The sequence below is a fragment of the Urocampus carinirostris genome, chromosome 16, assembly GCF_059441175.1.
Source record: "Urocampus carinirostris isolate Australia breed hairy pipefish chromosome 16, RoL_Ucar_1.0, whole genome shotgun sequence".
NCBI lineage: Eukaryota > Metazoa > Chordata > Actinopteri > Syngnathiformes > Syngnathidae > Urocampus > Urocampus carinirostris.
In genome coordinates, this window is record NC_142364.1 from 2,838,206 (window position 1) to 2,852,456 (window position 14,251).

Consider the following 14,251-nt stretch of genomic DNA (forward strand, 5'->3'; position numbering starts at 1 on the left):
ATTGTGGGTGATAGTTCAGCATTGACTTTATAATGAGTATTTTTGGGTAAAATTAAATAAAAATGAGCAAATTTGTCTGCAATGCGTTATAAGTTAACCTTGCAGTAGTTAGTTTTTTCTTCATTATGTCTGTTCCCCCCAATATGTTTTATATAATTAAGTTTATAAAATTATATTTTTAGAATGAAGGTAAGTAAGTAAAACATATTCTAAATAATAATACTAATAATCATTTATATAAATAAATAAAATACCTGAAATTTGGTCATCAGTATTTTTCTTCATATGTCTGGATGATCACATTTCCATGGTTATCATGTTTTGGCTTCTCCTTTTAGCATAGCTGCAAACCTTGGAAGCCATACCCAATAAATACAGAAGAAAACATATTATAGTATCGGCCAATGGCAAACACATATCTAACCGATGTAACACGTCAAAGTTTGTATTTTAGAACTTTTTAGGCACGCAAAAAACTTTGTTTTCAATGTAGAACAGTGGTAAAAAAACAACTTTTTAGACAACACCCATTCCTGTTATTGTTTATTGAGATGAAAACAGCAATGCGTGATACATTGATTCCCTTTTTTCGTCCTCTAAATAATAAAATGTGAAAAAGAGGCTCGAGGCAAAGATCCAAGAAAAAACATTGATTTACAAGTTTTACACAACTTTCTTTTAGAAATCTTTTTCAAGTGCAGGGGTCGGGAACCTATGGCTCGCGAGCTATTTACGGCTCGGAGATCAAATAGAACTTGAGTGAATATTTCATATAGTGATCTGCAAAGGGTTCGGTCCAGTATATATCGAGAGCCCTCGCTAATTCGCATTCCGGCTATTGCTGGTTTACTCCTTTATAGATTTGGAATTGATTTTGTATTTATTGTCATTGATAAACACATTGTGTTCTGCAGACATCAGGAACGGATAAGTAAATGGCGCTGTGTTTGGGTGGGAGATATAGTTTGACCGTGACTGTGATATAAATGGACTGCGTTAATATAGCGCTTCAAGTCACTGAAGACGTCCCAAAACACTTATAGTATTTCACACTTACCCATTCACACACACACAGATAGTGGCGTCAGCTATGCAAGGCGCCTACCAGCTTATGAGGGAAATTAGTGATTCTGTGCTTTGCCCAAGGACACTTTGACATTTAACTCAGATGAGCCAGGAATCTAACCTGCAACCCCTAAGTCCTAAGACGAGCACTCTACCAGAGTATTTCCATAAAAGTATTTTTGTAGGCTGGTGTATGTAATTGTGATTAGCAGTAAGTGCTTCGTGGATTATTAATGGGTCTGGGGCAAGCAAGAGCGGTGCTGCTGGTCTGGCTGGTTCAAGGCAGTGGTGGGGCATTTCTAACGCTGCGATCTTCATATTTTTGTTTTGTTCTCATTAGCGTTTTATTATCATATTTAAACCTATCCTGTCCTCTGTTTTTGAAAAGAGTTAAATTTTGGGGGTGCTTGAGTTGAATTTGGGGATGCTTGAGGACCCCTAAATGGGCTAGTTGAGCCTATGTTACATAGTATAAGATAGTAATCACTTGATACGTTTTGGGTTATTTTTAGAAATGCGTAAAAACTGACTTCCCCACAAAAAGTAGGCCACGGCTAGAAAAAGATTGGGGACCCCTGACTTAGAGCAATGCTGGTGTAAGATCAGGTAATTGTGCAATTTTGTAATTGTAATCCTGCTCAGTCCTTTGAGACATTTTTGTGATTAAGGGCTATGTAAATAAATGTGACTTGACTTAACTTGAATTTGATTGTGTCAGCGGTAGGAATGGCGGCGCTATACACAGGGCACGCAAAGTTTTTCTCCTACCCAGCGCAGTCTGTGCTCCTCATTTGCAGTATTTTGTGACATTTTTTCCAAAGACCTCTGCTTGCACCTCGTCTCCAAACCATTATTTAGGACAGCAATGCCAGTCAAGAATCACTCTTAAGTCACTATGGGAGGGAGACAAATTTTAAGTGCTATTCTCATATTGATATAGGCCACAGTCTCTGGCATCATTATTTGGCGGTTTTATTGAATTCTGTCTAAACAAATATGACGTGGCTCTCTCAAGTACGAAAACGAAAATATTTTTGCTTTCATGGCATTATGGTCAAAAAGGTTCCCGACCCCTGATCAAGTGGATGGTGACCTCGAAAAGATTTTTTTTGTTTTGGTCTATGGCACCATCTAGTGGCGAGATGAGAAAAGCGCCGTTTTTTAAATGACATAAAAGTGATAACAAACACAGTACAAAAGCAATATTGAAATATTATATACATCAGAAATTCTAGTTGAAATAGAAAATGGAAAAAAATGTTTTAATTCATCCCTCAATTTTTGAAGTGCGGTTAAATGAATAGCTTTCCATTTAAATACCGGTTAATTATTCACATGGCATAATAATTTAGAAATACATACCACAGCAATGAAAAATAAATTAATGAATAAAACAATTTAAAAAGAGTTTAAAAAAATCTATTAAAAATACGAGAATAATAAATAATATTTTAAATGTAGATGCGTTTCTGATTGTGGTTTATCTTAATCCCCTGATGATAATTTATTACAGTTGCTTAAAAATCATTTAAGAAAAAATTAACAATATAATAATGCAAAAAGTCCATTTTAAACATGAATGGAATTTTCTAAATATCGAAAAATAAAATGCTGAATTTGTTTTCCTTGAGACAAATACCTAATTGAGTATTCTTTTTAAGTAACTGCTTAAGAAAATATATTAATATAATTATTAAATAAAAAAGGTAAAAATGAAAACTGTTAATTAACAGTGGAGTAACTAAAAAAAAATCCATTGTATAAACTGAAGGTTTAAAAGAAAAAATAATCAATTTGAAAATGCCCTTGTTCTCCTGGTTCATATTGCATTAAATATTAAATATTATGTTTAAATGTTTTAGAGCGATAGCATATCCACAAAAACATCTTGTTTGAATATAGAGGGATATGTTTTTTATGAAATAAAATATAAATGAATAAAAGCTATCATTTTTTCTTGTTTTATGCCAACTAAACTCAAATCATTTTAAACATTTTAGTGGATTCGAAAATCATCACAGCGAACATTTCGGACGCTCCCAAAAAAAGGAATAATAATAATAAATAATAAAAAAATAAATTCAGGGAAAACAAGACTTGAGCAACATTATTTTTCAGCGCAGCAATAAATAGCAAATAATTCACATTTTTCAACAAGAAAACATTCCAGTGCATATGAAATGTGCAAATTGAATTCTTCCTTAAACTAGAATGAAGCGAGAACAACTTACTGTCAACGAGAAAATAAAAGTTGTGTTTTGTGAGCCGTTGAGGGAATAACAACGAAGCCCTTTAGTAGTCCGGTGTACTGCCTGTTTATAATTTTGGTCCAGTAAAAATAACATCCAGGTGAAAACGTACCTGCAAGTGTCAAAATGGCTGCCCAGACACATCAAAATATATGTTGCATCTTCCGGACTATAAAGCGCACCAAACACTATTTCCTAAAGGACAGTGTTTGAAAGTGTGCCTTATAATCAGGTGCGCTTTATATTCTGGAAAATACGGTGTGTCCGTGATATTAATGGTGAGGGAAGTCGGAAGGAAATTTCCAGCGTTTGGCACGATATCGAGTTTTTGTTCCCCACCTTAGACATCGATGGCGACCCCATGCTTGTTGGAGATGAGGTCCCTGGTTCCGGTCAGGTACATGAGCAGGGAGCACAGGTGAGGCAGGGTGGCCACCGTGCTAAGGTACAGCCAATAGGGAAGCGGGGGGGTGTGGCCCAGCGGCCACACCCACAGGCCCCGGCGGGCGGCGTCCCGCACGTGATGCGTCGTCATGGAGACGAAGAGCATCCACGGCAACGAGCACCAAGCGTCCTTCAGACGACCTAGCCGCATCACCAGCCGCAGGGAAAGGCACAGCACCGGGATCAGGGTGGAGCAGTGGAGGGGCGGGCGCTGGGGGAGGGAAGTGGCCGCCTGACCGCGCCCACAGAAGAAAAAAAAAAAATCGGTCATGGTAAAAAAACAAAACAAAAACAAAATTGTTCAATTCCTGAGTTTGTAAAAGTGCCCTGAAGGCAACGCTTGGCTCGTGTAGCCATCTCCTTGTTAACCGCTAAAGCTGGGGTCTCCAACAAGGCAAGAGGTAGCCCCCGAAGAACACCCGAGTCGCATGGGGAGAGGTTCTGAAAATAGCTCACCAGTGACAGTGTAAAGTAGGCTTAAACGTATTTGCTCAAGGGGTGTATTTCTAATCACAGGGATGTGATCGACGTGAGGAGAAAAAGTCTGAAACCTAGCCGGGGGTTTGGGAGCCGCAGGCCCCCCGGGGTGGCCAGGGCGGAGCCCGGTGGGGGTGCGCAGGGGGCGGGCAAAGCCCCCTCGAAGCTCCTGAGTTTTAAGCAATTTACTTGTCCAAAACCTTGCTTAAATTAATCATTTAAGTAACATCTTTAGAAGATTTAAATAACAAAATAATTTGCCCACATACCCGATTATTTTTGTAAATACTGCAAGGTCAGTTCAAATGCAGTTCAGACCCTGCAGCTTGCGCAACGATGCGGCCAATTTTTCTAACGGCCGCCAGGGTGCGCCAGAGCAATAAAGGTAAGAGTGAGACAGTCGGATTTTTAATTTGTTTGCTACGCAAGTGAAAAAGTCGGAATTCCGAGTATAGTCGGAAAAATCACATCCCTGTAATCAGTTTGATGTTCCCTTTTGGCGTCTCTTAGTCTCCCTGTCTTTGAAGGTGTTGGTAAAGTTCCAGGGGGAGGGGGGTGATCTTTGATCTTTTATTTTTTGTCTTGTGATCTCAATAAAAAACAAAGGCAGGCTGGGGGAAAGTCAGAAGTTTGGCCAGCGAGTAAATTATCCGTTTCTCTCGCGATTCTTCTCCAACTGCAGTTGTGAAAATACAAAACAAGTCTTTGCCTGAATTTCCTTCTACGGTTAGCCAATATATTTTTTTTTGCTCTCCCACACTTCTGTGGTTGTTTTAGACCCAACAGACAGGTTATTGGGATTATCTAGGGAATCGGATTTCTAACTGGCATGATGTTTTAGTGGTTGATTGCTCCCATTTAATGGTAATAACATGGGTTGTTATTTGAGGAATGTTTTTTAAACTAACCCTTAATGCCGATCACAGGGTTCAAAGACCTTTTTACAGCCAAAAGAACGTTTTACGAACGTTTTAAAGCCAATTTGTCTATGTCTCCTTTACCACAAAAAAAATTAAATCCACTGTGAATCTGGTATCCTGCAGAGCTACCAATATATCTGCCATTCACATATGTGATTTTTAATCTTGCGTATGCATTCAGCTGAATTTATAATTAGAATTTATAACAAATATTCCCTTTTTGTATTTTTAAACATTTCTTATGCCAATTTTTAAGCTTTTAAAGTGATTAAATATCGGCTTCAAATATCAATTATTAGCCTCCTTTGAATACTAATAATCGGTATCAGCCCTGAAAAACACATATCGGTTCATCCTTAGTGCAAGTATTACGTATCAGTTATCATTGGCCATTCAAACATGAAGGTAACGTATCCCAGTGGTAAATAACAATGGGAAGAACTTCCTGAAACTGAAAATGGAAGCGACATATTACTGTCTAAATAGTCTGTGTAATATAGTGTAATAATCTGTGAAGCCCTTTGAGACTCTTCGTGATTTAGGGCGTCACAAATAAAAATGACTTGACTTGACTGTCATTTTTACCCAACACCTCGATAGGGGAGACATTTGTCTTAAAAACAAATATATTTGCTCACTTTCTTCCTCTATTTTTCACTTCTGTATGTTTTCCTGCATTTTTACGTACCAAATATGACCTCACTAAAAGCGTTTCCGCGGAGAAGCACAGATTTTAAAAATCTGCAAAAATGAAATTACGATATATACTGTACACTAAATTATTTTTTTGTCCCAGCCCGAGAACTAGGGTTACGGTTTGAAACAGGGTTAGGAGCTAGGGTTTGGGCGTTAAGTTATGGTATTAAACTGATGTTAAGTTCTGAAATAAGGTAGGGGTTTGAAACTAAGGTTTAGGCTTCCGTTATTTTGATTGGAATCCAATTTCTACTTTAAATGGTAGTCGGAATGCGATTCTTCTATACTCCCTCTATCACTTCAAAATATAAAAATACCTCAAATCTATGTTGGCGTAACTGTGGGGGGGTCGGAGACTTCACGCATATTTTCTGGAATTGCCCTGTAATATTAAATTTTTGGCTGGGAGTTGCGGTTGGACCCAATGGCCTACGTAGTAGGGATTTTGCCAGAAGAATTACTGTCTGGTCAACAGAAATATATACTAAAGGTTATGCTTCTGGTAGCAAAGAAAATGATCACAGTGTCCTGGCTGAAACCAGAACCCTCTGACATAAAACAATGGAGAGACAAATTAAAGCAACTGTACATTATGGAAAAAAATCACTGCAAGACTTCAACTGAAACTCGATCAATTGGAGAAAAGATGGAAGCCTATCACACAAATTTTACTTGACGTCTAAACACTCCCCCCCCATTTTTATTGTATTGATTGTATTGTATTAACATTTATTTATTTTTTTCCTGTTGTTCCTTCTGTTATTTATGGGTGTGTCAAGTGTATATGTTTTGTGTTGATGTATGATGGTGGAATCAAACCTGTCAAAATTTGTGTGAGAAATAAAGTTATAAAAAAAAAAAAGATAGTCGGAAAATTGGCTTTAAAAGTCGTTACAAAGCGCTTAAATTTGTCCATAAAAAAAGGGCGTACGAACCCTGAATATATGTAAATCACGGATATATTTGTGGCTTTGAAAAATACATGATTGACACTAGATTTCTTCATTTAATGGTACTGAAGAAATTGGCCTAAATTTGACTATAAAAAAGGCAAATAAATCCTGCTAATAGTCTAGTGATTCACCCTATGATCCGACACACCCTACAGTGTAAACAATATGGTAAATAAAAACAAGAATACAGAAATGAAACGCGTCCGCCTCACCTTGATGGATAGCGAACCGGCCGCGTAGAAATGATCCAAGTCGATGATGGCAGCCAGGAATCCGGCCAGCAGCACCTCGTAGACGTCGCTCTTCTTTCGCAATCCTATGACCACGGCCCAGGACCACAAGCCGATCAGGGCGTGAGCGGCGTTATCGGCGGCGGCCCGCAACCAGGTTTGATGCTGCAACGACGGGGTCTGCAGAACGTGGTCGGCTGCCACGCAGAGGGCGCCCAGGCCCGCAGACGCCAACAACGAAGCCGAGCTGAAGGTCTGCAGGAGCGCTCGGGCCTTCTCCGTCTCCAGCGCTAGGCTAAGAGGGACCGGAGCGCCCTCGCCCGGCACCGCCGAGTCCAGTTTGGAGTAGAAACCTTGCATGGCGATGGACGCTCAGCGCGACTCGGGTGAGCTGCGGGGAATAAAGACAAAAGAAAAATTAAAAAACTTGAAACTCAAATAAATGGCGTCACATATTCATGTACTAATTCCAGGGTTGGGTAGGGTTACTTTAACTGGATTACTTTCAATTACTTTTGGATTACTCCAATACCAAATATGCTAATAAAAGATAAAAGAAACTAAATATGAATAAAATGACTACATTTTGTGCAGGCTTGGGGAGTAACGGAATACATGGAACGGCAAAAAGGATGTTGGCAAGCTGTTTGGATTGATTTTCATTTTGTTTCTGTCGCATTTTATGTTCGTTTTGCCGGAGATCAAAGAGTTTAAAGCCAGGATAGAAAGCTTACCACGTGTTGTGAGTCATCATTTGATTCACATTTACTTTCTTTTGTCTTTTATTAGCATATTTGGTATTGGAGTCATCCAAAAGTAATTGAAAGTAATCCAGTTAAAGTAACCCTACCCAACCCAGGCTAATTCAGGGCTCACCAAAGTGGTGCTCGCAGGCTACAGACACTCGTGTAGTCTGGTTCTAAATATAGCTCGCCATTGAATTGAAATGTCTTTATTGTCATTGATATTAAAGTTTTGAAACATTGTATGCACCGAGATTAGACATGGCACTCCGGGGCAAACATGAGATTAGGACTTAAAGAGAAAAAAGAGAAAAGACTGTCAGGATAAATGGATAAACTTAGCGCTTGGAGGCCCAAGTTTTAACAATAGTGCAATGAGAAGTGTGATAACTCAGCAACAACAAAAAACACACAGTCATAAGTTATAAATATCATAGTATTCTACAATAACAATTAGCAGAAACACACATATAAATTTATATTAACTACAAATGAAAATAATTCGATTTTCAAAACATTTTTTGTATAACCGGTTTTATTTCTCGTAAAACTAAATTGAACACCAATAGAGACATGATCAGAAAACATGAGATGTCAAGAGTCGATGAAATGAAAGGGAGAAAAAGGATTTACAGAAATCTACGGAATTATACTGATTTAGGCGTGTGATAATATGTGATTCATGTAACATAAAAGGCCATGTTACAAAAATCTGATGACATTATTGAGAAAAGTGTTTTGAATGTTAAGGGGACAGTAAGTACAAAAACCCTGGCTTTACACACCACCAACCTCTTTAGTGAAAATGTTTCAGATCAACTTTATATGTCAAGAACAAGAATGTTTTGGCAAATTTGTGTTGTCTTTTTCTACTTCAAAAACAAAAAGTTAAGTTGTGTTTTTCAATGCCGAGAACCAGTGTTTCCTTCTTGTGTGCCAATGTCTTCATAATAATTTAGAAATACATACCACAGCAATGAAATATAAATTAGTGAATAAAATAATTTAAAAAGAGTTTGAAAAAAAAATTAAAAAATATGAGAATAATAAATAATATTTAAAATGCCCACTGCCCGATGATTGCTGGGATGGGCTCCAGCACCCCCGCGACCCTACTGAGGATAAGCGGTGCAGCTAATGAGATGATTTAAAATGTAGATGTATTTCTGATTGTGGTTTATCTTAATCCCCTGATGATAATTTATTACAGTTGCTTAAAAATCATTTAAGAAAAAATTAACAATATAATAATGCAAAAAGTCCATTTTAAACATGAATGGAATTTTTTAAATATAGAAAAATAAAATGCTGAATTTGTTTTCCTTGAGACAGATACTTTTACCTAATTGAGTATTTTTTTTAAGTAGCTGCTTAAGAAAATATATTAATACAAATATTAAATAATAAAGGTAACAAGACAATTCCCGCGGCAATTGTAAGAGTTGTGATGGATCTGGAAGATGATACGGGGATAAAGCATGAAGTTTTTAATTGGGAGAGCTGTATTTGTACATCTTTACTTGGTTTCCTTTGATGAAAAATTCAAGTACTTCTAAGGTTATCTTTTTGTACGTCAGAATCTGGCATTTTTTTCTATTCCGAAAACTACTGTAACCTCTCCTTATCCAATTGTTCTCATATACAATAATGAATATATATAAATGCAGATGTGTACATGTAACTCAGTTCATTTTCATGACATTCGATAAATAAAATAAATGCACAATAGAAATAGCAAGTACAGAAAAATGTAGTCAGCTATTTGAAGTGTCCTTGGGCAAGACACTGAATCCCTAATGTCCCCAATAAGCAAGTAGGCGCCTTGCATGGCTGACTCCCTAATGGTGTGTGGGGCGGCAGTAGCTCAGGAGGTAGAGCGATCGTTTTAGGATTAAGGGATCCCAGTTCGAATCCCGGCTTTTCCGTGTTACATGTCGAAGTGTCCTTGGGTAAGACACTGAACCCCCAATAAGCAGGTTAGCGCCTTACATGGCTGCACAGATCACGGCCGCTATTGGGAAATGTGAAGCACAATGTAAAGCACTTTGGGAAGTCATTGACTTGAAAAGCGCTATAGAAATGCAGATCATTTCATGAGTGTGTGAATGGGTAAGTGTGAAGCATATTGTAAAGCCCTTTGGGAGGTCTTCATTGACTTGAAAAGCGCTATAGAAATGCAGACCATTTGCGTTTTCCCTTCTGTTTTTTCAATTGTTTATCGGAGCTATTGATTTTAGATCAATTATGAAACTTGCGTATGATGATCGGGGGGTAATGTTAATATCAATTAAAAACAGAATTAAAAGGGACACAACCAATCGATCGGCACGCAATCTATGACGTTGTCTGAAATTGAATTACTGTTTAAATCTTATCCAGACTGTATATATAAAATACTTGTAAATGAATATATAGAGAATTAGCAGACATAATATATATATATATATATATATATATATATATATATATATATATATAATTAATATTATTCAAATTACGGCGAAAAGAATGTACAGTATCAGGTGTATATCATAGAGAAAAAAACAAGAAGCAGCGGAGATTAAATGAATTATCTACACCAAGAATAAGTGAAAAAAAAACATTTACTGGCCACCAGCTAAACCGTTTGCTTTTATTCGCCTTGTTGAGCAAAAACATGATATTAATGGCAGCTAGCAATGAGCTAGCATGCTAACAAGCTAAACGGAGGAGGCTGCGAGCTCCGCTTAAGTCGAATACCACGACAAACAAGCCGTTCACTGTCAAGTCATACTTCAAAACTAAAAGAAAACACATAAATTTTTTGTGTAATTTTATTACTTTTAGGCAGAAATTATTAACACTCACCTCATCGTCTTGTGTTGGAACTTCAGATGCCGAACGCTCAGTCAATCACAAACAAGGAAGCCTGCTGCTTCTTCGCAGTCTAATTCAAGAAGTTCAGCTCATTTGCGCCCCCCAGCGGACGTTATGACGTATTGTTGAATGCCTGGTATGACGGCGGGGTATCGTTCTTATTTTCGATGTTTCTTTGTTGCCATTTTAGGGAAATAAACAAAAAATCCTCATTCTAAATTTTTTACTTCATATCTATGTTTTTTTTTTACTCTAAAACCACCTCGATGTGATCCATGATGCTCTCAGTCGCTGATTAAGTCTCGTCACCAATTAACAGGCGGTATAACATTCACACAAGAGCTACTGTTGGTTGTTACTCACACCATTTGCTCTACAATACTTTTATGTCTGTACACCCACAAAAACATCAGTATTTTCTTTTAATTCCTCGATTTCTTAAAAGTTGAAAATCAAAATTAAATAATGGAATTTATTTAACCCATTCGAAATCTGAATAGATGTTTTCATCAATTTTGAGAAAAACGGTCTAAGTTCAGCACCTATTCTGTGATTTTTTTCATAAACTTTGGGATGATTTAGAAAATATGGATAAGCCACAATGACGCACATTTCTGGGATAATATCTGTGACTTTTGTTGCCGTTTGTGTTCACCCAGTCCTGTCACTCTCCTGTTGTCAGTCTGCCTGCGAACCTCTGTTGATACAAGGCAAGCCTTTTAGGGACTGACTTACCGCCTGTTACGTTTTTGCACCCGTTTTCCACTCGCCCGTTCCTCATCTCCCCGTTTGTCTCCGGCTTCCGACCCATTTTGATCCCGACCACATCTTCTCTCCCATCCCGGCTTCCGACCAGTTTTTGTTCCCGACCACGTCTGCTCTCCCGTCCCGGCTTACGACCTGTTTTTTGTTCCTGACCACATCTGCTGTCCCGGCTTACGACCCGTTTCTGACCCCGACCACGTTTTTGCTCTCCTGTCCCGGCTATCGACCTGTTTTTCCAACCCTGACACCGCCGTCGCCCGCTACGGAAGATTCACTTCTGTATTCGGATCACAATCCGATTGCGAGAGCGACTTGCTTCCCGCGTCCAGCGAACACCGAATCGTGGGCGCAGCCCTTCCGCTTTCTTTCAATAAAACTTGCTGTAAACGTTACGCAATTGCACTGAGCACTGAGCTTAAATAGACGGAAAGCCAATCTAGTTACCTTACATAATATAATAAAGTTACCTTACATACAGGCAACGCTTAACCAGAAGCACTAAAATAAAAGCATTAAATCACAAACCGAAAGTAGCGTTTTCACTGCTCATTATAAAGTAAAATAAAGTTTAGTTATGGGAAAAAGTGTTTTGATGATGATTTAGAAAATATCGGATTGAAAAAAAAACGTTTAAATTAGTGTGGTTATCAAGTTACCTAACAGGAAGTGAGCACTAAAAATAAAAGCGCATACGTCAAAACCAAAAGTAGCGATTTTCAGTGCTATTACCAAACAAAATAATGTTCCATTCCGGAAAAAATAATGGAAAATTTGATCTCCAAAAGTGAATTGTATAAAATAGTGTGGTTAATATCTAATTACCTTATATATACAGTGCAGTATACAGTACTACAATAACCCGGAAGTAAGCACTAAAATAAAGGTGTGAACGTCAAAACCGGAAGTAGCGTGTTTCAGTTCTCATCAGAGTAAAACGATATTTTGTTCGGGGAGAAATAGTGCAGGTAGATAGATAGATAGATAGATACTTTATTCATCCCCGAAGGGAAATTCACTTTTCTATAATTAAGAAAAAAAAAGTAAGAACAAAAAATGAATAGCGTAAACTAACGTGGATTTCAAGTTACCTTACATATAGACTACGCTCAACCAGAAGAAAGCACTAAAAATAAAAGTGTGAACGTCATAACCGGAAGTAGCGTTTTTCAGTCCTCATATCAGAGTAAAACGATATTTTGTTCTGTGAAAAATAGCGTGGTTATTTATAATTTGAAAAAAAAGTAAGAAACAAAAATTATTTGTGTAGACTAACGTGAATTTCAAGTTACCTTACATATAAACTACGCTAAACCAGAAAAAAAACACTAAAAAAAGTGTTAATGTCAAAACCGGAAGTAGAGTTCTTCAGTGCTCATATCAGAGTAAAACGATATTTTGTTCTGGGAAAAATAGTGCAGGTATTTACTTTTAAAAAAAGTAAAAACCAAAAATGAATTGCGTAAACGTGTGGATTTCAAGTTACCTTACATAGACAACGCTAAACCAGAAGTAAGCACTGAAAATAAAAGTGAGAACCGGAAGTAGCGTTATTCAGTGCTCATTAAAAGTAAAATACGATTTAGTTACGTTATAAACAGTGTTGTGTTTGTTTATAATTGAAATATAGAAGAATCAAAGATAAAATATGTGTACTTGTCACCATTCAAGGCAGGAACGACTAAACTCAAGGCAGAAAACGTATAAATAAGAACTTACCCTCACACTCACAAAGCAGCCAAGAGCATCTGACAGCTGTTAGATGGCGTATTGATTTGTCCTCCGTCGCCGAATTGAACTGCCAGAACTTGTCAGAATAACCGGGAGAGAAGAACGAGGCGCTCTAAATTCGACAAGGTACGAAGGTTAGGGCAGAGCCATGATCTTTTCCCCTCCCTGTTTTTTTCTTCCTTTTTGCAATTTACAGCTGTCTCGTGGGCCGCATAGCGAGACTAGTGAATAGTATCGAGATCACAAAACACTAAAAGTCAAAAAATATATGATTGGAAACGTTGTCATCGCCCGAAGTCTGTGAAACCCGCGTATTTTCGACTTCTAGGTGGCTCAAGTAGTCAGGAAACCGGCAGAGGTGAAAGGTAGATGTAGCGTTGTGATAGTTACAGAACAGGAACCGATACTGAAGGATTTTATACATTTGACTATAAAGGATTTCGTACGATCAAATACAAATTACATTTAAATGCAAAAGATATTCACTGGCTGAGCTGTGGGGCGAGGTCAATGCAACCTCGTTGAGAACGATGTTTACAGGAACAGCGGGGAACTGGGACAAAAGGCTTATAAGATAATCAGCACTTCTCGACGCAGAGGGGATGTTTTGACCATTTCAGACATCGAGGCGAAGGGGCTTTCCTGGCACGCCCATGGGAGGAGCGGCACACCAGCTTGCGGAGAGACGTAGGTCGAGGAAAAAAAGAAGAGAGAGGAGGCTTGACGGAGACTCGAGCTACTTATTCTGCCATATATTGGATGGAGTTCACTTAGCTAAATTATTTAAGAAATTAAATCTGCCCCCGTGTGGAGATGCCGGTCTCTTGTTCATTTTTCCGTATTGTTAGGAGAATGCAGGTTGTGTTTGGTTAATGGAGTCAGATAACTAGTTCGAACAATTTGGTAAACTGTACATTTTAATAATTAATTCCTAACAAAACCCAAAAAGAGGTGTGTTATCGCAACTTTCTAAACACCTGAAGTCTGTGAAAGCAGTGCATTTTCGACTTCTAGGTGGCTCAAGTAGTCAGGAAACCGGCAAAGGTGAAAGGTAGGTGTAGCGTTGCGATAATTCCAGACTCTGCAAAGAAAATAAAAAAAAAAACAGGAACAAATACCTAAAAA

The 14,251-nt window shown here is 38.0% G+C and overlaps 1 protein-coding gene across 1 annotated transcript; it reads right to left on the bottom strand.

The window, feature by feature from the left end:
* Nucleotides 1-526: 526 nt before the first annotated feature.
* Nucleotides 527-10,738, bottom strand: tmem267 (transmembrane protein 267). Its single transcript, XM_088320013.1, has 3 exons — nt 10,625-10,738; nt 7,017-7,425; nt 527-3,990 (listed from the first exon to the last, which is right to left on the bottom strand). Exons 2-3 carry the CDS (start codon nt 7,392-7,394, stop codon nt 3,655-3,657), a joined length of 714 nt encoding a protein of 237 aa, XP_088176139.1. The 5' UTR covers nt 7,395-7,425; nt 10,625-10,738; the 3' UTR covers nt 527-3,654.
* Between the last annotated feature and the right edge of the window lie 3,513 nt (nt 10,739-14,251).

What these genes read in the sequence shown, in the direction of transcription:
- tmem267 (XM_088320013.1), bottom strand. Translation starts at nt 7,394, where the DNA reads ATGCAAGGTTTCTACTCCAAACTGGACTCGGCGGTGCCGGGCGAGGGC. An exon ending in CCGGTTCGCTATCCATCAAG is followed by an intron (nt 3,991 to 7,016) that starts GTGAGGCGGACG and finishes GGGCGCGGTCAG; the next exon opens with GCGGCCACTTCCCTCCCCCA.